The sequence below is a fragment of the Enhydra lutris genome, unplaced genomic scaffold (genome assembly GCF_002288905.1).
Source record: "Enhydra lutris kenyoni isolate GAN:26980312 unplaced genomic scaffold, ASM228890v2 scaffoldscaffold12, whole genome shotgun sequence".
Classification (NCBI taxonomy): domain Eukaryota; kingdom Metazoa; phylum Chordata; class Mammalia; order Carnivora; family Mustelidae; genus Enhydra; species Enhydra lutris.
In genome coordinates this window covers 54,703,065-54,726,137 of record NW_019154096.1, presented here as the reverse complement: position 1 = coordinate 54,726,137, position 23,073 = coordinate 54,703,065, and the positions used below count along the sequence as shown (strand labels likewise).

The 23,073-nt window shown below is 48.6% G+C and overlaps 1 protein-coding gene across 7 annotated transcripts; it reads right to left on the bottom strand.

Moving 5' to 3' along the window:
• Positions 1-317: 317 nt before the first annotated feature.
• On the bottom strand, positions 318-23,049 carry LOC111145149 (sideroflexin 2). Of its 7 annotated transcripts, none has more exons than XM_022499837.1 (13): positions 22,958-23,049; positions 10,710-10,894; positions 10,370-10,540; positions 8,583-8,681; positions 7,583-7,658; positions 7,185-7,270; positions 5,841-5,901; positions 5,400-5,466; positions 4,628-4,677; positions 4,246-4,295; positions 2,283-2,330; positions 1,686-1,789; positions 318-1,545 (listed from the first exon to the last, which is right to left on the bottom strand). In XM_022499837.1, exons 2-13 carry the CDS (start codon positions 10,868-10,870, stop codon positions 1,412-1,414), a joined length of 1,107 nt encoding a protein of 368 aa, XP_022355545.1. In that variant the 5' UTR covers positions 10,871-10,894; positions 22,958-23,049; the 3' UTR covers positions 318-1,411. The 7 variants fall into 7 exon arrangements, with proteins under 7 accessions (XP_022355545.1, XP_022355550.1, XP_022355546.1 ...); XM_022499842.1 differs by lacking the exon at positions 22,958-23,049 and adding an exon at positions 21,193-21,277; XM_022499838.1 differs by lacking the exon at positions 1,686-1,789.
• Positions 23,050-23,073: the final 24 nt, after the last annotated feature.

Below are 23,073 nucleotides of genomic sequence, written 5' to 3'. Positions count from 1 at the left end.
TGTTTCTTTGTTTTTTTACCCTTTAACAATATAAAGCATTCTTAGTTCCCAGGCACACAAAAATGGGTAGCAGGTGGATTTGGACCCTTGAGCCATGGTTTGTCAACTTCTGCTCTGAAACAACACAGTTCCCATTCTGGAGTGTCCAGTAAAGACAGGTGGATTTTTCCTCTGTAGTAAGGGAAATCGACAATGGCCTCCAGGCCTCAGACAGGTTCCCCTTACCGTTGCGGTAACCTCTTCCATCCCAAGGCCAAAGCAAGACCAGATCCTGCTTTTCATCCAGGCTTTATTAACTCAGTCTGCAGACAGTTCACTGTGCTCTTTCAAGAAATTTATTTGATTCACAGTGATATCATTTGAATAGTCATAAATTCTACCAGACAGAACTCAATACAGACATTGATCCCAGGTAAGCCACAGTGGTCTCCCATGACCACCACACCCGAGCCTGAAAAATCACCTAGAGCAGCCCAGATGGGAAGGGCAAGTGGCTACACTTTGCTGTGTGTCCTTTAAGGCTCTTTGGTCCTGGCTGATTAGTTTTCAGAGGTATCCAGATAAAACGCCCCTTTCCTATTTCAGTACACACCAGTCTTTGGTGTTTAACCCAATGGGCTGAGGAAGGGAGGCAGCTGGGGAAATATACCCATTAAAATGTGTTATTAATACCTACATACATAGTTTTTACACACAGTTAGGATTTATCTTTTAAACAGATGTAAAACCAGACATGATTTTAGCACAGGAGAACAAAATCAGTGTCACTTTGTTGCCTCGTGCAGTGGCCTTTTTTTTTAGCACTAAGAACTCCTGGGTGCTTGGTCAACCCAAGTTTAGCAGCATTCCCAAAGACACTTTCTGACAAGAGGGCACTGGGGAGGAGAATGGGGAAGAATGAAGAAGAGCCCCAAGGTGACAACAGACTTCTTCCCTCCCCCTTTCTCGGTTGGCTAGAACTGCAGGGGCAAAAGTTTCCATAGCGTGAGACAAGATGAGGAGGAAGGGAAGAAGAAACAGGGGTGGGAGCTTCCCTTTGTCCCAGGGGCTCTTCCCCAGTCCTGGCTGGAACTAGAATCCCAAAGGTTTCCTAATGGTTTCTCCCCACCCCCCAAATTTTTCCAAATGGTTTGCTTGAGTATCTCCCCCAGGTTCCAGCAACTTCTCCCTCAGGGAATCTCAGCTCCTGGTCTTCAGAGGATGGTAGTTGGGGGGTAGGAGGTAGCAGAGAGAAGACTTGGTCTTTGCTCCCCTTGTTCACTTTTATCCCCTGGAGTCCAATAACCCAGGTGCCTGGATGAAAACAGGAGGCTCCCCACCCCACCCCCAAATCCACCCTGACCTTTAGGCCTTGTTGGCAGAGCAATGAGGGCACAGGTGTACAAGGCAGCTAAGGAAGGACTGGTGAATATCAGTACAGACTGATCCTTGCTGGGATGGGGCATTTAGAGGCCCTTATTGAAGTAGACGTAGGGCACAAGTTCTCCATACTTGGCCTTGATGGTGTCTTGGAGTTCTGGTTCCAGATAAGAAACTGACAATTCACTGAGAAGAGAAAAGAAGGGGATTATGACAAGCAGCAAATTACTGTCAGATAAAATCCAACTCAAATGTCACCTCCAAGAAGCACTTTCTGATTTTTCCATCAGAAAGGGCTTCTGTACAACATAATGTGTTGTTTTTACTTCTACTCAGGCCTGACTTCATTCTCCCTGGTGCTAAGTTTCCATCTTCTCTGTAGGACTGTAAGCCACAGTGCTTGCAACACAGGAGATGTCTGCAGAAGACACTGAAACACGAAGATGAAAGCAAGGGAACCTGGCCTCTTCTCAGTGTACATCCAAGCTACACCTAGTCTCCTGGAGCTCGTCCTCTCCCCTCCCCCAGTCTGATGCTTTGTCTCCCTTTTCCACCATTGCTTCGCACACCCCTTCCCTGCCCGGGCATACGAGGGAAGTAGAGCGGTCCAAGTCATCCATCCCCAGGCAAACACAAGCCAGAATGAGTACCTAATCAACTGGGACAGAAAGTCTCCTCTTGCTCCCCCACTTCTCTCCAGGGCGGCCCTCACTCCACTGGGAGGGAGCAACTCATCCCTCCGCCCCTTAGAGTTCTGGTCTGGTTTACCATCCCCCAGGGTTAAGAGGCTCAGAGTTTAAGCTGATAGTCACTTGGCCTTGGACAACTGCTGCCCTTCCTGCCCCTCTTTGTCTCCTGTAGCAGGCAGGTCAGGAAGAGCAGGGACAGGGCATTCGGTAAAGTGAGGAACTGAGGACTCTTACCATTTCTGTGGGAAGAGCCCACAAGCCACTGGCACCATGAAGATGAGGCTGGAAGGAAGGAGAAACAAATGTGAGGGGCATCTCCCCACAGGCCTGTTCACACCCCATCTCTGAGTCCCACAAAGAAGCAGGGAGCTAGATGCCTTCCCCGCTGCTCCCTGGCTCCCCTCCCTGCAAGTCTCCTCCTGGTCTCCAGGGCAGGATACTCATTCCAGCATGGCATGAAATTGGTCCCCCTCCACCTCCCCGCCCTCACCCCCCATCCACCTGTCCTTCAAGCAGGTGAAGGTTACGAAGGCACTGGCAGTGCAAGCAGCGGCCCTGAAGGCCACAAGCACCGAGGAGGAAGGGTATGAAAGCCAAGGGCCGGTGCCCGCGGCCACAAGCCCTAGGTTGGTAGACAACAGAACACAGCAGTTTCTCCAACCTCACTGCAAACACGAGCAACTCGGGGGGCTTATTAAAAAGCGACACTGACGCAGGAGGCCTGAGGAAGGGCTGGAGAGGATTTCTAAGGTCCCCGGGTGCTTCAGGGCTGGGGCACTGTCTTACAGCACGTGGGACTCCGACCAACCAGGGTTCGGATCCCAGCTTGGCTACTCACTCGCTCTGCAATCCCGGGCGAGTGAGCCCTGAGCCAGCAGAGGGAGGACACGGGGGTCTACTCTGCAGGGCTGTCGCCAAGCTCAGAGGAAATGACCTGGGGATGGTGCCCAGCCTGGGGGAACCACTCATGTAGTGGTTCCACTCACTTCAGCGGGCAGAAGGTAGCGTGGTGCGGGAGATTGCCGGGGACTTGACCCGAACTCCAGCAATTATGAGCTACAGAGCCTGGGGTTCTTCATTTGTAAAAGGAGATGATGACAGGACCTAGACCTCCGGGGCTGAGGGGCTTAAGTGAAATGATAGGCATGGAGCATGAGCACAGTGGGGACACACAGGACACACTCCACACGTGTTGGTGGGTACTGTTGTCATTAATTAGCCCCATGGCCTCACAAATGTGCCTGATGCTAGGATGTGGCCAGTCGCTGGCTGGAGCATGCTGCCATGACTTATGGTGTTTTCCTTTTGTGCGAGGTTGGGACACTTGACAGCCCCAGCTGCCCCCTCTTTTTTTTTTTTTTTTTTTTTAAGATTTTATTTTATTTTATTTGACAGATAGAGATCACAAGTAGGCAGAAAGGCAGGCAGAGAGAGAGAGGAGGAAGCAAGCTCCCTGCCGAGCAGAGAGCCCGATGTGGGGCTCGATCCCAGGACCCTGGGATCATGACCTGAGCCGAAGGCAGAGGCCTTAATCCACTGAGCCACCCGGGCGCCCCGCCCCCTCTTTTTTTATGTCTGAGCGTATTTATTTATTTACTTAATTTATATTGAGACATCATGGCCAGATGGCATTGTGGGCAGGCAAGGTGCCTGGCCCGCTGATCTGATACATTGATATGCTGTGATGTGACTATCGGGCCATTGGCTAACATGTCTTTCTTTATTGCTATTTTTTTTTAATTCTTTATTTTTAAGTAATCTCTACACCCAATGCAGGGCTCAAACTCGCAACCCTGAGATCAAGAGTCACAGGCCCTCCTGACCGAGGCAGCCGGGTGCCCCTAGAATTTTTATGGTGGGGCTGTATTGTGGTTTTCGCCTCTTCTCCGGTCTGAAGATCAGAGGCCACACCGGGACAAGAGGGTACCCAAGCACTCTGCTCTCCACGTGGCTCTGGGCACAGCGCCTAGCCAGCCTGATGCCCTCAACAAAGATGGGGCAAGAACTCCCCGGATGGCCCATGGGTGTTCCGAGCTCAGGCACTATGGAAGTGACAGAAAAAAGTACACGTTCCCCAACACAGGCAACACAAGAAGACAGGTCTCAGGTGCCCCAGCTGTCACAGAACCCAACCCAGAAAACATGCTACTGTGCCCCAGCTATCACAGAATCCAAACCCAGAAAACACGCTACTCACAAGCAGCCACACAGCAAAACTTGCAACGGGGCGTGCAGGACCTTGACTTTCTGCACAAAATCGAAGGAAAGACGACATGAGACTTAGAGATCTTAACGCGAACCCCATGCCTGCCTACCTCTGATCGGCCAGCTAGAAACCCACGGGCACAAAACTCCTAGCCGTGAAGGAGAGGAGAAGAGAGCTCTTCTTCCTCTCTGCAGACAAGGCCACACAAGCGGCCATGACCTCTAAAGCAGGCAGCTGGTGGGGCCGGCACTGGCCCCATTTGAGCAAGATGAAGGCCTGTAGCTAGAGGAAAGGACGAAGATCAGAAGCTCTGAAGTGTAGGTATGGCTGAGGGGCTCCGGGTAAGGCAGATGCAAAAGAGGACCCCACTCACCTTCATGAAATGCAGCTTTTCCAGCCTTTCCATGACGACCGGCAGCAAGACTACGAGAGACCAGGGAGAAGCTGGGAGAAGGGCTGTCAGACTCTTCCCAAGACCCCTCTCCAAAATCAGACCAGTGACCCACCTCCCCTGAAGTTCCAGAACACACTTTTGGAATAGAAGACTGTGTAGACATGGCCACCCCCAGACTGACCCCCAAGTGCCAGCAGAAGGGTGCTTTCCAGACTTTTCCACCTGCACACCTATAATAGGACACGAGCCGCGGGCCCAAAGTGTCCTTCTCAAAATTCAAATCTTTTAAGGCTCATGCAAACAAATCTCGTATCCCAGTCTGTAACATACCCCTGCTAGGAGCAAAACTATGGCAGAGGATTTCTTTACCACTGTCTCCCTGCCCTGTGTCCAGCACATTGAAGGGACTTAATGAAAAGAACTTTCTTCGCCAGATCTCTGATTAACTGATGTTCCTAGAACTACAGTGTGGTTCTCTCATGGGTTTCGGCATTCAGCACTACGTAGATGTAAGATGTGTAACGTGTGGATTTGGTACATTTATATATTGTAATAGCACTACCCCTGTAGCATTAGCTACAATCTCTATCACATCACGGAATTATCATTCTTGTATTGCAGTGGGAAAAGCCAGTTTGAGAAGCACGGCTGTAGAGGCTGGGGCCCCATCGCCACAAAAGCTAAGTGTGGGCTGAGGCCTCCATCACGTGTTCCAGGGTCCCCCCAGGAGGGTAGGGCTTCTCTATCTTACTCATGCCAGGGGCTGCCATGGTGATCCGAGAAACAACCACTTGGGTGATGCCTATGGCCGCAGCTCTCTGAGGGCAGAAAAGAGTAAGTTGTCAGGAATGACCTTATCCAGTAGCCACGGGCTGTACCAGAGGGTGAGGTCAAGGCTCAGGGTCAGGGTCAAGTCTGAGATGATAAAGGGGAAGGGATGGACCCACCAGGAGCTAGGTCCTCACCCAACCCTCTCTCACCTAGCTAGACCTTTATGGCTTCAGGACCAGAAATGATGGAGAAAAGACATGACAAGCCTGTTCTGAACAAGAAATATAAGGAAATCGAGGAGAATGAGAATGGAATCAGGGAGATCCTGTAATAGAACCCGGGCCTGCTCTGACTACTAAGAACAGGACAGGGTAGAAGACAGAATTCCCTCCTCCCACCCCAAAGGGATGCCTCTGCTCACCCGGGAATGACCGATCTCATTGTGATTCCTGTCCTTCACGCAGATCCCCTGGATGAGTTCCCTAAACACAGATAGGAGTTGCTGGACTTGGGAAAAGGGTGCTGGAGGCCTGCCAGCAGTGGGACACAGCAGGGGACCAAGGCCAGCGCACTCAAGCTCTGGGAAGCCAGCCCCTGCAGCCTGGTCCTTTGATCTTCCTTATGCATTCCACAGAGTGGTATCTCAGAAGCTAAGAGAGGTAGGCCTGGGCTCAGACGGCCTAGGTCAAATCCTGAAACAGCAGAGTAAGTTTCCGAACTTGAGCAAAAGTTTCCTGATCCTTCTGAGGACTCAGTTATCCTCATCTGCAAAATGGGGCTAATCGTGGCACCCACTGCAGAGGGCTGGTGAGGATTAAAGGGGATGATGCCTGCAGAGAGCTTAGTCCAGCACCTGACGGAGTGACTGCTCTACAAACACTAGCTGTACTGACTTATTCTCAGGCCAGCTCCTGACAGCACTCATCCCCAGACCAGGCAGGTGGCTGGGGCTCCTTCGTTTGTTGGGAAGGAGCCCCTGGATGGGAGGGAAAGAGGAGAGGAACGTGTACACCTGACTATTCTGGGATTGTGCTCTTTCTGCAACAGCTGTTGTGACAGTGCCCATTTGCTGGCAGTTCCAAGAAAACATGGCTTGTACATATCGGTGATGGTGATGATGATGATGACCAGAGCATTAACAGCGTACACTTAGGCGGCACATGATACCTCCCAGGTGCTATCAGGGAGAGCCTGAGTATATTACATCATTAGGTCAGACAATAGAGGAATAGCCATGCTTTCTCTCGCCAAAAAAACAAGCATTGCAAGACACACAGGTTTCTCCTTTTACCTTTCCTGCTGCGAAGCTTAGAGCCCAGTGCCTGGAAAACATCTATCTACTCTTCTGGCTTCTTTCAAAGCTTCTTGGCTCTGTTCTATCTTTGGACACCTCGCTCTGCTACATCGCATTCTGTAAGCCGGCCCCAGGGCTTTGGAAGTAGGGAGAGTTCACAACTAAAAGCCAGTTGCAGTTGAAAGGACATGATCTCGGATGAGCCCCCACAGGTCTACCCTACTCCCCGCCATCCCACACCATCCAAACAATGACTCCCACAGCACTCATCACAGATTAAACTTAAGTCAGCTGCCACTCCCACAGCCATCACCTTCGGAGCAGCCTATCCTTTGGGACCCTTCAGAGGTATAGGCCAGCAGCCCTCCCCACACCCACCTCGGTCCCCCAAAGCCACCCACTGCCTTGGTTTCCTGCCCTTGCCCCACTACCCTGTGGTTTGTAGGGAAGAAATGGGATCCCCACACTCACTGCTGTCGCATCATTGGGATGTTGACACAGTTAGCAGCAGCCACAGCGGCAAAGGGCACCCAGCGGCCCACCAGGGGTGGAGCTCTCTGTTGGGGGAAGGGAACAACAGGGCTCACACGGGAAGATGGGAGGGGAGGGGGCTTAAGGACTACAAAATAAATCAGAGCTTGGTACTGCCACACTGATCCAGACTCTTGGTCTAGGAACCCACGTTCCCTCAAAGACCCGAGAAAAACTAACCTGGGGATACCTCTGCTACATTGCCCCCTACTTGGCTGGGCTCTGGCCATAACGGACTCACCCAGACAAGCACAACAGCGCCAGGCCTAGGGGATGTTTTCCCTAGGACTTTGCTGCCCCCTAGCGGCCACCATGCCCCCAGCAGCCCCAGACAGTACCTTGGTCAACATGTTCATGCCCACAGCAGTGGCCACCGCAGTGGTTGTGGCTGTGATGTAGGAAAGGGCCATCTGCCTAGTGGAGGAGAGACACGCTTGAGAGTGGGGAGCCCTGCCGGCTGAGGGCAAGATATTGAGTTGACTGAGAAATTCTGGAAATGAGGCTTCTTGCCTGAAACTTGACCTGTCTCATCCTGTGACCTTCCCCATCCTCAACACACACACAGTGTTCCAGTCCCCTCGGCCTCCTTTCGGTACCTTTAACACCCCAAACTCTTCTCTGCTTCAGAACCTTCACCTGCTGCTGCTCCCTATCTGGGGAATTCTTCCGTAGGCTAAATCCTTATCCTTCAGAAGTCAGTCGAAATATGGGCTCCACAGAAAAGACTTCCGCAACAAGCCCATCCACGCAGATGCCCCTCTGCTGTTTGCTGTCTTGCCACTTGTTTGTTTCCTTAAGCACAGCAGCCACAACCTAAAATTGCTGTGCTTGTTTGCTTAAAAGACCCTAAATTCCACAAGAACAAGGACCCTGGAACCATGCCTGGCACTTAAAACCTACTCAAGACATAGATGAGGGGGTGTCCAGGTGGCTCAGTGGGTGAAGCATCTGCCTTTGGCTCAGGTCATGATCTCAGGGTCCTGGGACTGAGTCCTAAATCGGGCTCTCTGCTCAGCAGGGGGCCTGCTTCTCCCTCTCCCTCTGCTCATGTTCTTTCTCTCTCAAATAAATAAATAAATAAAATCTTAAAAAAAAAAAAAAAACTATTTGAGAATGAATGAAGGAATAAACTTTGAATTGGTCTAGGAAGATACTCTCCTAGTCAGCCTCAGAAAATACTTGCAAACCCTAAAAAGGGGAACTTGGTCACCAGCCCCGTACAAGCCTCATCCAGAGAAGACAGCCCAAGAACCCTTTAGAAGGGCTGTTTTCCTGAAGACAAGAGGACAGCCATCTGCTCCAGACCCACATGGACAGCCTGGGGTTCAAGTCTCCTACCTGAGGGACGTGGGGGAAGCTGCATTCCTGTTGGTGTAGTTGACTAAGGCATTGAAGGACTGGTTCACCCACTGCCAGAAGATCACCGCCGGCATCGTCCTACGTAAGGGAGGCCCAGAGAGGCAAAGAAGAATCCAATGGAAGGGAGGGCTTGGGGCACACCAGTCAAACCAGACGACCTGCTGTGTCCCAAACTGTTCCCATGCTGTTTCATGCATCAGGGACTTTGCACAGATTGGTCCCTCTGCCTGGAATGTCTACACACACACACCCCTTCCATCCATGGCTAAATCCTGCTCTGTTGAGAGGTCACTGCTTCTTCGGGAACCTTCCTGACCCTTCCCCTGCCCTTCCTGGAACAGTGAGTCATTCTATGCTCCCTGCTCTCACAACCCCATACTCTCCCTCCGACCTACCACTTAGCAAGCTGGACTATAACTGTTTACTTGTTGGTCTGCTGAACAAAACTGAAAGTTCCTTGAGGGGAGGGGCTGAGTCTTAATATTCCCCACACCTGGCCCAAGGCCTGGCTCACTAACAGACAAATGGATGCATGGGGGAGGGGAGCAGAGGGAGGTGAGGAAGGGGGAGGAGTAAAATTTCCAACAGCTGAAGAGAAAGTTTATTCTCTCCCCGCTGGGCTGAAAGGGTCTTCGTATTTGGGGGGGGCGGGGGGGGGGGGCTCATCTTCCTGTATTTTTTACTAAGACATTACATTACAAAAATACATTAGAGGGGCGCCTGGGTGGCTCAGTCGTTAAGCGTCTGCCTTTGGCTCAGGTCATGATCCTGGAGTCCTTGAGATCGAGCCCCACATCAGGCTCCCTGCTCAGCAGGAAGCCTGCTTCTCCCTCTCCCTCTCATACTCCCCCTGCCAGTGTTCCCTCTCTCACTGTGTCTTTCTCTGTCAAATAGATAAATCTTGGAAAAAAAAAAAAAAAACAACAAACAAACATTAGAGGCACCTGACCAGCTCAGTCAGTTAAGTGTCTAACTCTTGATTTTGGCTCGGGTCATTATCTCAGGGTCATGAGATTGAGCCCCCAAATCGGGCTCTGCACTGGGTGTGCAGCCTGCTTGGGATTTTCTCTCTGCCTTTCCCTCTGCCCCTCCCCACTACCATGGCCCCCTGACCCACTCATGTACTTTCTCTCTGCAAAAAATAAGTAAAATAAATAGATTTAAAAATAAAAATACAGGGGCACCTGGGTGGCTCAGTGGGTTAAAGCCTCTGCCTTTGGCTCAGGTCATGATCTCAAGGTCCTGGGATCGAGCCCCACATCAGGCTCTCTGCTCATCGGGGAGCCTACTTCCTCCTCTCTGCCTGCCTCTCTGCCTACTTGTGATCTCTGTCAAGTGAATAAACAAAATCTTTTAAAAAATAAAAATAAAAAATAAAAATAAATAAAAATACATTAAAATTTCATTATTAAGTAAGTACTTTCTAAAGAGGGAATTAGGATGGCTTATTCATTGAGAGTTCTGGAGACAACTGCCTCGGCTAACATCCAGGCACCCATCTTTCCCGGCTGTGTGAACTTGGACAGGTTACATAACCTCTCTAGACCCTCAGTTCTTCACTTATAAAGTTGAGATGACAGTAGTACTTCTCTGTGGGGCTGATGAGAAGATTAAACGAGGTAATCCATGGAAAGAATTTAGCACAGTGCCTGGTATTAGGTAAGGGGTCAATAGAGATGGCTATCACTATCATCACCACAGGGCTCCCTGCCTGGCAGACCCAAGTGGCCACACTGCCCACTGCGTTACTCCCAGGCTCTCTCTACCTGTAGAACTGAAGCATGAAGCCCGTGATAATCATGCCTCCGGGGACCTGGAAGGACATCCGGCCAATGACGTTCATCTTCTCCCCGGTGTCAGGGTGGAAGGCTGAGTCGTACAGCTTCTTGGCGTACAGCAGCTGCTCCACTTGAGTGCCTGGGGGCACGACCCCCATTCTGCCCCCCAAGGACAACAGAGTTACAGCCCAGACCCCTTGCCCCAAGTCACTCTGCCGCCTCCTGCCTGAGAGCTCTGTCCATTCCCCCATATTCGGTTTCCACCTCCTCCCCAGGGGATCCACCCGTGCGGCTCCAGGGCCTCGAGTCCCTTCCGCTCACTGCTCACCTGCTCTTCTCCACCATCACCTTGGCCCAGTCCAACTCCCGCTCTGGTACCAGGACAGTGCGTGGGTCTGTGATATTGAAGAAGTGTTTCACCCGTCCCAGGAAAGTGCATTGGTCCCAACGGGGTTCATCGATGTTAAAGCCAGACAGATCAGCCTCCATCTCACTCACAAACAAAACTGTGGACTTAAGAACAGAGGGAAAATGAGGATTGCCCCCCAAACCAAAGTCTGCCCCCGAGTCCCTGAGCTCCTCTCTCGGTTACAGAAGGCCTGCTCTCACCAGCAACTAGCAGCATTTGACCAGGCTCGGGAAGGTCCCGGTGAATGGGCACCAGACTGAACAACCAGAGACCAACACGGGTTTCCTGAGGAGCTGGTGGCAGCCAGCCCTGTGCTTGATCATGCTGGGGAAGACCCTGGAAACAGGGACAACACGGTGCCTGTCCTTGGGGAGCTGAGTGTAACTGCAGAAGAGCCCGCCCAGGGAACAGAAGATAATATACGCAGCAACAGTAAGTACAGGAGATGAGAGAAAGCAGAGATGGTGGGGTGCCGTAAGGAAAGGGGGCTTCCCAGAAGAGACAGAATGTGAGCTGTAGAAAACAGCTTTATCTGAAGGACGCAGAAGGCATGGATCACATTCAAGGTAGAAACAATTACAGAGAAAGGTAGAAATGAACACGGCATGATCACTCTCATCATTTCAGTGCGTGTGTGCACGTGTGCGTGTGCACGGTGCACACAACCCCGTGAGAGATCCCATGCCATGGCTGCAAGTGAGGCACCATGCCTGCCCTCAAGGACTTACAGGATGGAGGGTAAAAGACAAGGAGAGCACAAGGACAGCAGTGTGAACAATGATGTGAGCAGACACTGGGGGCAAGGGAAAACTAGAGAAGAGGCATCTAAAAGGGAGATGACCAGATCTCCCAGTTTTCCAGGGACTGCTGTCCTGGAGTAATTATTAATAGTCACTATCAAAAGTCTCCCGGACTAGGGGCACCTGGGTGGCTCAGTTAGTTAAGCAACTGCCTTTGGTTCAGGTCATGATCCTGAAGTCCCAGGATCGAGTCCCACGTCGGGATCCCAGCTCCACGGGGAGTATGCTTCTCCCTCTGACCTTCACCCTTCTCATGCTCTCGCTCACTGTCTCTCTCTCAAATGGATAAATAAAATCTTTAAAAAAAATTTTTTTAAGTGTCCCAGACTTGGATGATAAATTATATAGTCCCCTTATCTGAAAGGGATAAGGGGTCCTGAACATGCTTTGTGAACAGAAGAAATAAACAATGTTTTGAAGGACGGGTAGAATCAGATAGATAGAGGAGAGGTGTCCCAGGCAAAAAAAAAAGAAGCCAGCGGTGACCGCACACAGGACACGTGGGGACCAGATAATGTGATCACAGCTAATGCTTACTGAGCTGCGATTCTATGCTAGACATTTTGCTTGGGGCTCAACGTGCATTTTTCTGACTTCATCTTCACAGCAATGCTATAAAATAAATACCCTTTAATCTAACCCCATTTTATGGATGAGAAAACCAAGGCACAGGTAAGTAACTTTACCAAGTCATATAAGTATTAGCCAGTGACAAGGCCAGGATTTTAATTCCACTTGATTTACTTTAGAATTCCTGTCTCTAACTGGGTTCTGGAATCCATGTCTTGAAAAATTAAGGCAGGCCTGACATGTAAGGAGCTTGGAAACTGTCACTCCTGTCCTTGCGACAAGAAAAAAAGCTGAAAGAAAACAAAACATCAACAACTCTTCTTAGATGCCTCAGTGAACTGAGGTCCCAGGGCAAACCACTGCCCCCAAGCCTGGAGAAATAGGCAAGCACAGAGAACCAGAGCTTACTGGGAACAGAAGCCTCTGCTGGGCAAGTACCACTGGAAAACTTAAACTATAATTGACCAATTGCTGGAAGCTCAGTGCGAACAAGCTTGCAAATTCAAAATTTCAAGGAGATTTAACCTTGAGTGTGGGGGCCCACTTTTGAATTCACCTTCAAGCGTCTACCAGGCTCTCAAAGTGAAGACCAGAGAAAAACCCCCTCGTACTTCTGACACAGAGATGGGAAAAGTAGTCATTCTGAAGTATACCCAGAGGTGTTCTTCCTAATAAAGCATGTCCTCAAAAGAGCCTGTTTTACCAGAGCCTAACCATTTTGGGTTTTCCTAGAACCTAACCAACTTGGCAAAAGGTAAATACCCAACTCCAGCCCTTTTTAACCTTCCTATCTCATTTAAAGGGGGCGAGAAGAGCCTAAGGAGCACTCTTGAAGGTCCAGGGGCACAGGCTCACTCCAAAGCCAAGAACTAAACATGGGACTATAGAACACTCTCTCTTCCCTTGCACTTGACCACTGCAGGTGGTACAATGCTCCTATGTGGTAACAGGGAGAACCGAACAACCACAGAAAGAATTGGAAGTTTCAGACTTTATTTAAGAAGTCTCTAGAAACCCAAAGACAACAGGAGAGACAAAAACAAGGACACCAAAGGAAATGTTAATCTCTGATACCTACAACTTCAGGAAACAGTAAGTACAACCCAACATCTCACCAGACAAAGGTAAAATGGCACACACATCTGGCTCCCGACAAAAGATCACAAGGCATACTAAATGGCAAAAACATAGTCTGAAGAGAGAGCAAGTGTCAGAACCAGACAGCAGAGATGTTGGAATTATCAGAACAGGAATTCAAGTAACTATGATCGATTTGCTAAGGACTCTAGTGGGAAAGTGGACAACATGGAAGAAGAAATGAATAATGTAAGCAGAGAGATGGAATCTCTAAGAAAGAATCAAAAGGAAATGCTGGAAATTAAAAAAAAAAAAAAAAAGGTTCTGGGGGCGCCTGTGTGGCTCTGTCAGTTAAGTATCTGACTTTGGCTCGGGTAACGATCTCAGGTCCTTGGGATCAAGCTCCATGTTGGGCTCTGCGCTTGGCGGGGAGTCTGCTTGGGCCTCTCCCTCTGCCCCTCCTCTTGCTCGTGCTCATTCTCTCTCTCTCTTTCAAATAAAAAAAGTCTTTAAAACAATTTCTGTAACAGAAATGAAGAATGCCTTTGATGGGCTCATCAGTAGACTGGACATGGCCAAGGAAAAAATTCTATGACCAGGGTGCCTGGATGGCTCAGTGGGTTAAGCCTCTGCCTTTGGCTCCGGTCATGATCTCAGGGTCCTGGGATAGAGCCCCACATCGGGCTCTCTGTTCAGCAGGGAGCCTGCTTCCCTCTCTCTCTGTGCCTGCCTCTCTGCCTACTTGTGAATAAATAAATAAAATATTTAAAAAGAAAAAAAAAATTCTATGAGCTTGAATGTGTGTCAGCAAAAAATTCCCAGACTGAAAAGTAAAGAAAAAACGAAAAAAAAAAAAAGAAAAAGAAAAACAGAATAGAAAATCCAAGAGCCTTGGGGCAATGCCATAAGGTGTAACATGCATGTAATGGGAATGCCAGAAGAAGAAGAGGGAAGGGAAGAGAAGAAATACTTAAAGCAATCATGACTGAGAATTTTATAAACTAATGACAGACGCCAAACCACAAGCCCAGAAGGCTCAGAGAACACCAAGAACAACTAAAAAATCTACACCTGGATGCCAATGCAAACTGGTATAGTTATTGTGGAAAACAGTATGGAGGTTTCTCAAAAAATTAAAAATAGAATTACCATATGATCCAGTAGTTCTACTACTGGGTATTTACCCAAATAATATGAAAACAGTAATTCAAGAAGATATATGCACCCCTATGTTTACTGCAGCGTTATTTATAGTAGCCAAAATATGGAAGGAGCACAAGTGTCCATGGATAGGGGAATGGATATGAAGGATGTGGCATATACGTACAATGAGATCTTGCCATTTGCCACAACACAGATCTAGAGAGCATAATGCTAAGTGAACCAAGACAGAGAAAGAGAAAGACAAATACCAGACGCGTCCACTCATATGTGGTATTTAATAAACAAAACAAACGAACAAAGAAAAAAAGATAACAAACAAAAAACCAGACTCAGGGCACCTGGTGGCTCAGTCGGTTAAGCATCTGCCTTCGGCTCAGGTCATGATCCCACCAGAGTCATGGGAGTCTGGCTCCCTGCTAGGCAGGGGAGCCTTCTTCTCCCTCTCCCTCTCCCTCTGCCCCTCCCCTTGCTTGCTCGCTCTCTCTCAAATAAATAAATAAAACCTTTAAAAAAAGAAAAAGAAAATGAAGGACGAAATCTGAGGGAGGGAAAAGAAAACACCTTACCTATAGAGGAACAAAGGTAGGAACTTCATTGGCTTTCACCTCGGACACCATGCAAGCAAGAAGAGCACAGTGTGAAATATTTCAAGCATTGAAAGATAAAAGCAACACATACCTAGACTTCTACACCAGCTAAAGTATCCCTTACAGTGAAGGAGAAATACAGGCTTTCCCAGAAAAAACTGAGGGAATTTATCAACAACGGCACTGACTTGCAAGATGTTAGAGTTCTTCAGAGAGAGATAAAAGGTCATAAAGTCAGACCTACATAAAGAGCGTCAGAAGGAATAAATGAAGGTAAAATAAAATGTTTCTTATTCCAATTGTTACCAGTTGAACAGAGTTTTTGTTCAAAGTCATAGCAGCAACAATGTATTTGATGATTATAGCCTATAGGCAGTGATATGAGAGACAGTAGTGCTCTACCAGCTGCGAGGGAGGATCTGGGAATACTGGTGTAGGTTACCTGCACTACTGGACAGGTGCTTTGGTGTTCCAAAGTGGACTTGGATTAGTAAATGGGTACCACAAACTCTAGGAAACCACTAAAAAATTTCCAGAGGAAGTAAAACTGATATGCTAAGAGAGGAGAGAAAATGCAGTCATAAAAAAGCTAAAGCTTTTTGGGGCTTTGGGGCACCTGGATGGCTCAGTTGGGGGAGCACGTGATATTGGGGTCATGAGTTCAAGACCCACGTTGTGCGTCTTTAAGTAGAGATTACTTAAAAATAAAATCTTTAAGCAGGCACCTGGGTTGCTTAGTAGGTTAAGTGGCCGACTCTTGGTTTCAGCTCAGGTCATGATCTCGGGGTTGTGAGATCAATCCCCACATGGAACTCCGTACTCAGCAGGGAGTCTGCTTGAGATGCTCTCTCTCCCTCTCCCTCTGCTCCCTTTCCTGCCCCTGCGCATGCACATACCCTCTCTCTCAAATAAATAAATAAATCTTTAAAAAAAGAATAAAAAATAAAAATTTTTTAAAAAAAAGCTAGGAGCACTTGGGTGGCTCAGTGGGTTAAGCCTCTGCCTTCGGCTCAGGTCTTGATCTCAGGGTCCTGGCATTGAGTCCCACATCAGGCTCTCTTCTCAGCGGGGAGCCTGCTTCCCCCTCTCTCTCTCTCTGCCTGCCTCTCTGCCTACTCATGATCTCTGTCAAATAAGTAAATAAAATCTTAAAAAAAAAAAAAAAGCTAAGGCTTTTGAATTTTTGCTTGAGAATTTCAGGAAGCCATTAAAAGATTTTAAGCAGAGTGACAAGATCAGATGTGTTGTTTAGAAAGAAAACTCTAGACGCTTGGATGGCTCAGTCGGTCAAGCACCTGCCTTTGGCTTGGGGCACAATCCCAGGGTCCTAGGATCGAGTCCTGCGCCTGGCTCCTTGTTCGGCCAGGAGCCTGCTCCTCCTCCTGCCTGCCGCTCTCCCTGCTCATGCTCTCTCTCTGTCAAATAAATAAATAAAATCTTAAAAAAAAAAAATAGAAAGAAAACTCTAGGCAATGACATGAAAATAAACTTGGTGTGGTAGGACCTCAGAGGATGCAGAGAGATCAGCTGGACGGGAACTTCAGTAATCCAGGCAAGAAGAGGTGGAGCTCATGTGAACCCCAATGCACCAGGAACAGAGAGGAGGGACCAAAAAGACAGAAACTTTTAAAGCAGCAGAATCTTGGCATTTACTAAGTGATCAGTTATAGGAAGATTACTCTGTAAGTCAGCGTTCAAGCACAGACGCAGAATCAACAGGATATATACATCCTTTATATATATTCACGTAATATTTAGAAATTTATAAAAATGGATTTAGTACAAGGAATTAGCAAACTGACTTATGTAATTGTGGGAGCTGGCTAAGCAAGCCTGAAGCCATTGGGACAGGGAGTTAGCAAGGGACAATCCTGGGGAGGGAAGGAGAGCCATGCCTGCCCAGCCATGGCCTGAGTCTGTGACCGCAGGGGATGCCTAGCCCTCTTTTAAGGGGATTCCATCTGATTAAGTCAGGCCACCCAGGATAATCTCCCCTTAGATTAACTCAAAGCTAACCAATTAGGACTTTAATTACATTTGCAAAATCCCTTCATCACCGCGCCTAAATTTGTGTTTGATCGAATGGCTGGCCCTCCTTGCCCACTCTAACTGGAAGCACACCAGAAGGGGATTAGGAGGATGGGGGAGTTGTTTGGCCTACCTAAGTTGACACATCACAAGAATCTAGAGCGATACCCGGGGTTTCGGATTGAGGCCATTATGTGCAGAGACAAGTAATATAGAAATAGAGGCTTTAAGGAGGAAAACAGGGAGCTGGATTTTCCATGTGTTGAGTTTCAAGTACCATGGAACTTTCTTAAATGCAATAAGCTGCCACCTGTCTCAGGTCCTTTACAAACACCCTTCCCTGCCCAGAATACTGTTCCTTCCCCCTCTTCACTAACACCTACACATCCCCGCCCCGCCCCAGCCATGTTTTAAGGAATAATTTTCTAATTTAACTCTCAATCTCCTACTACTAGGCCATTTTTTTCCCCTTGAAAAATATTACCCTGAGGATTTTTCATATATATTATATCACAAGCTCATAGACACAGCTGGAGTAAGATTTAAAGCCATCTCAAGTTATACCATTACCAAAATCCTAAAGCACTCACAAAATTGAGCAAACAAAACCAGTATTTGAGTATGTGAGAAAGGAAACATATTGCTGATGGAAGCCACAGGACTAGTAAAAAAAAAAAAGTTTTATATTAAGTAGTGGTAAAATGAAAGGAGAATTCTACCCAAGACTTCTGCCTCAAAAGAGCCCCATAGGCCACTGTACCTGGAAGGGAAGCCACAGCAAAGCCGCCTCAGAATAAGTAGCAGCCTGAAAAGCATCTGTTTTAGCACATAACATCGGGGTTCCACCCTATCCCTCAAAAAGTAGCCTTATGCTCTCCAGAACAATCTAGAGTTACTTGCAAGGAAGCACCCACTCATCTTTCAGATCGTGGCTAACCCTTTCCTCAGGGAATCCTTTGAAGGACCCTTGGCCCCTCTCTCTCCCCCATCTACTAGATCAGGTGCTCGGCTTAAGCCCTCTCAGGGTCACAGCCCTCAGAGCTGTGCCAGTTTGTCCTAACACTCTGTGGTTTTATTTTAATGAACACTGACCATCCCCTCTAGGTCATAAGCTCCTCGGACCCAGGGAATGTGTCCATTTTGCTCCCCACTGCTACTCCAGTGCCTAGCCCAAGAATTCAAGTATATGCTGAGTGAGAGGTCCAGTTTGTCAGCACATGGATACTTAGGCTTAAAAGAAAGTACAGGGGCACCTGGGTGGCTCAGTCATTGAGCATCTGTCCTAGGCTCGGGTCATGATCCGGGGGTCCTGGGATCGAGCCCCACATTGGGCTCCCTGCTCAGTGGAGAGCCTGCTTCTCCCTCCCCCACTCCCCCTGCTTGTGTCTCCTTTCTCGCTGTCTCTCTCTCTCTGTCAAATATATGAATAAAATCTTCTAAACAAATAAATAAAAGTACAGAGGGGCACCTGGGTGGCTCAGTGTTTAGGCGTCTGTCTTCAGCTTAGGACATGATCTCGGGGTCCTGGGATTGAGCCCCACATCAGGCTCCCTGCTCAGCGAGGAGTCTGCTTCTCTCTCTGCCTTTCCCCGGGCCTTCACTCTCTCTCTCAAATAAATAAATAAAAATCTTAAAAAAAAAAAAAAAGAAAGTACAGAGATCTGAGTTAGAATTAAAACAAGTCAGCGGCATCAAGGCCATTTCAGAGAAAGTTTTCCAGTGAGAACACACAGAATGGGAAAAATAAAGTGCTGAGGGCATAGTGAAAACCACGACATTTAAGAGGCCAGCCCCCCAAAAAAGGAAGCCCAAATAGATGAGAAAGAACCACCAGAGATGGAGGAGGCTTCAGGAGCCAACAAATGCAGTAAAGAGAGAGATAGTTGATTTATATTTTTTTTGTTGTTGTTAAGGTGGGAGAGACTTCAGCAAGTGACATGCTGAGGTTGGGTCATTTCCCAGGAGGAAGGAGCCAGGAGAGAAGAGGAGGCCCCCATGGAGTCTTCATGGCACCCTCCCCTGGCCCTGAGGCCACCACTGAGTGGCAACCTCTGAAGAAGTCAGAAGCCAGACAGCGAGTGTCCACTGCTAGACTTAGGCCTCTCTCACTCCACTGCAAAGCCCAAGGGAAAGCTCTGGGCTTTGTCCTCTGGGGACAGGCTGACTTGGCCTCTTACAGGCTGGTTCAAAGACCAAAGCTATTTCATGCAGTCACAACTGAACCCAGGAATGGGAGAGAGACAAGAATTTACCTTCCCTGACTCTACATGGGGCTAAAATAAAAGGAGTTGTCGGCCTGGCCGGCAGATCACACAGTACCTTGGATTACAGAGCCCCAAGCTGGGGCTCCAGCCCCTCTGCTGGAGAAAGCCAGCAAAGAGCAAAAGATTTTATTTATTTGAGAGAGAGAGAGAGAGAGAGAGAGAGAGAGAGAATGCGCATGCGCACAGGCCGGGGGTGGAGGTGCATAGGGAGAATCAGACTCCCCATGGAGCAGCGAGCCCCAAAGCAGGGCTCAATCCTAAAACCCTGGGATGATGACCTGAGCTGAAAGCAGACATTTCACGGACTGAGCCACCCAGGTGTTCCGAACATGCTATGCTTCCTTCTTAACACACACAGTCTGTCCTTGGACATCTCTCTCCACCCTCAACCCAACGCTGGAGTGTCCTCTGCCTTTCATAAAGGAAGTACTTCTACCATGAAGGGGTAATCATTTGTTAAACTATTCAAGAAACTTTCCCCTCATTACCGAGGTCAGCATATGAGTTGCCCAGTTCCTGTCTTACAAAAAACATAAGGCCAGGGGCACCTGGGTGTCTCAGTTGGTTAAGCATTTGCCTTCAGCTTGGGTCAGGATCCCAGGGTTCTGGGATGGAGCCCTACGTCAGGTCAGGCTCCTTGTCAGCAGAGTCTGCTTCTCCCTCTCCCTCTGCCCTGCTCATTCTTTCTCTTTCTCTCTCTCTCTCTTGCATATGCACATGCACACTCTCAAATAAATAAATAAAATCTTAAACCCTCCCCGCCCAAAATCTAAATTCTATGTCTAAAACATTTCTCCCAGGCACCTGGGTGGCTCAGTGGGTTAAGCCTCTGCCTTCGGCTCAGGTCACGATCTCAGGGTCCTGGGATTAAGCCCCACATCAGGCTCTCTGCTGAGCAAGGAGCCTGCGTTCGCCCCCACCCTAACATGCCTCTCTGCCTACTTGTGACCTCTGTCAAATAAATAAATAACATCTTTAAAAAAAAAAAAATTCTCCCCACATCTGCTGCCCCCCCAGTGGGCACAGTTCCATGACTCCTGGGCAAACTCAAACCCTTGCATCATATACCCTCATAGCATCTTATCCTCATTTGTAACACACTTGGCTTTGTAATCATCACTTTCTCGTTAAGTACAGTTATTTGTATAAAGCTGGCCTCCCCTGGCAGATTGAAAGATTCATGCTGCAACTCTCCCAGGCCCTCTAAAAATACTTACTGCCTGCCTGAAATGCATTTCATCTTATTCTTGGGCTCCCTGGGCATCAAGGAAGTCACTCTTTCAAGTCACTCAGAATCTGTCTTGGTTACAGGAGAGCTGGCTTTGGGTCACGAAGCTGCAAATAGTCTACCCCTCCTATAGTGAGTCCTATCTGGTCTCCAGGTTTTCTCTAGAACAGTTATTCTCCCTCTTCCCACATGAGCCACATCTGGTATTCCCTAAAGAGGTCACTACCATGTCCAGGGTGGCCTCAGTTCTGAAGGAATATGGTTCCACTACTGGGAACAAGGGGGGAGCTGGAAATCAAACAGGTGACTGACCACAAATTCCCTTTGCTTATAGGATAGGAGGATATCACAGCTCAAAGATGTGAGGATCCAAGATATCAATTTACCGAAGAAGAAACTGATGTTTAGAAAGATTCACATCAATTGAGTCAGCTTCCTGAACATTACACACAACTCTGCGCTTACCACAGCTCCAGTCCTGTCTATCCGTCCAACAATCTGACAATAGCTAGGGCCTACTCTCCCAAGGCCACAAGGCTTGGGGTCACTTAGATGGGTCCTCCATCCACTACAGGCTAAAAGAAAGAAAGAGAGAGACAGAGAGAGGAAGAAAGGAAGAAAGGAAGGAAAGGAGGGAAGGAGGGAGAAAAGAGAAAAAAAAAAAAAAAAGAAACAACCTATTACCTCTCTTGAAGTTATCCTTCTCAGACAGAGTTGAGTTTTGGGGCACCTGATTGGCTCAGTTGGTAGAGAATGCAACTCTTGATGTTGGGGTTTGAGTTCAAGTCCTATGCTGGGGATATAGTTTATTTAAAAAAAGAAAGAGAGAGAGTTGATTTTCTCTGACAAACAGTATCCGAGCTCAGAGAACAGGCTTCCAAACTCCTTCTGGGTATCCTCTTGCAAGAGGGGTAAGTACTTAGTATTTCCCTGTTTGGATCCCCGGGTAGGAAGAAAAACAAAACATCATCGCTGGTACTTGCGATCAGAGGAAGATCAAGGCAGCCAGACTCAAGAAGACCAAACACAAAGACCACTTGAGATAGGCAAGGGTTGGTGCCAAAGCCACCTAGAAAAAGTTGGACAATGAAACTAATAATTACACAGGCAGGCCCAGGTACACTCCTTTGACTCCAAGGCAACCATGATGTTAGACACCAGACAACTCAGAAAGAGAAGTCTGCCCTGCCTTTTTCACAAAAGAACAAACAGGCTAGAGACGAGTAGATTGTAGGAGTGCATGCTCTGAATTAGGCACTCATCTTGCATCTACTTAATCAAGGTTCTGTACTGAGTTTTCTCTCCTAGGTTCTGAAGAAGGTATGCTGCGAGCAGATGTTTAAAAACACACTTTAGCTGAATGCATAAATAGTTAAGGACCATTCAGGGAAAATCCGCCTTCGTTCCAGTGATGTTAAGTGGACTGGAAAGCCTGCTGGTAGGAAGAGGGGCAAAGCCCCAAAACCTAGACGAAGCAGTAATAGCTAAATCCTATGTAGCACTTTCCATGTGCCAGGCAATATTTTATGTACTTGACATACAATAATTCACCTATCCGCACAAGAACCCTGTGAAGGAGGTAAGAGGTGCACACATGACTGCAAACAGGTTTATCACCAGTGCCAACACTCTACCAACTCTTAAAAAGTTGAGCTTACAACACAAATATAAGCCGTTCTGTTCCTCCTACCTAGACAACACATGAGTGTCAGAATCACTTCCTCCAGGGGCAGAACCAGGTTCAAGTCCCGACTCTATATTGCTTAGAACAACCAATTTCTAGGGCTGTGAGAATGAAATGAAATCTTGTGTGAAAAGCATTCCACTAAAAAGTATGTAATTTCCATGAGGGCAGATTTTGTCCCTTGCTGTGTCTCCGTAGTCTAGAACAGGACCTGGCACACTGTGGGATTAACTCTTCTACCCGCTCTCAGCGTGGGGGAGGGCTGGGAGGTAGCGCCTCTCAACCCACCCAGAGTCCCTTTCGCTCTCGCTTGCCTGTAAAAGCGGGCCGGTTTTGCCTCCTCCGGGGCTGCAGACAGCGCACCATCTGGTCCAACGCTGCTTAGCAAAACCTGGACATTCCAAAACGCCTTTCACCCCTGCTGTCTGCTCACCTCAGTGTTCAGGGCCAGTCCCCAGGCTGCTTCTTGCCCTCCACAGGCAGCCTCCCACCTGCGGGAGTCCTCCATCCTAACACAGATGTGGAGATAGATGCACAGCCCATAACGCCCCCAACACCTCAGCTGGGCCTTACGGCGCCGGGACCATGTGGGAGCGGTCACTGAGCAGCCCCAGGCCACCATTCGCGCCACGTGGATACAGCAGGTGGAAGCCCAGCCCCCGCAGCAGCCCTGCCTGGGCAGTCAGGACACAAATCCAAGCTCCTCCCTGGGATGTGCGGTCTACAGGAAGGTGTGGCAGGCGGCCTCCTCCCAAGACCCCTTACCTGGTCCCGGGAAGAATGCACTGAGACAACTGCCAAAAGAAGTACACTGCGTTGGAAGCCCGAGCAGTACTAACCCGCGGCCTCCGCCCGGGAACCGCCCCTCACCCCGCCCCCTC

What these genes read in the sequence shown, in the direction of transcription:
- LOC111145149 (XM_022499837.1), bottom strand. Translation starts at nt 10,870, where the DNA reads ATGGAGGCTGATCTGTCTGGCTTTAACATCGATGAACCCCGTTGGGAC. An exon ending in GTGATGGTGGAGAAGAGCAG is followed by an intron (nt 10,541 to 10,709) that starts GTGAGCAGTGAG and finishes CTTGGGGGGCAG; the next exon opens with AATGGGGGTCGTGCCCCCAG. An exon ending in GAAGTCAGGCCTGAGTAGAA is followed by an intron (nt 1,546 to 1,685) that starts GTAAAAACAACA and finishes TTCTCTTCTCAG; the next exon opens with TGAATTGTCAGTTTCTTATC.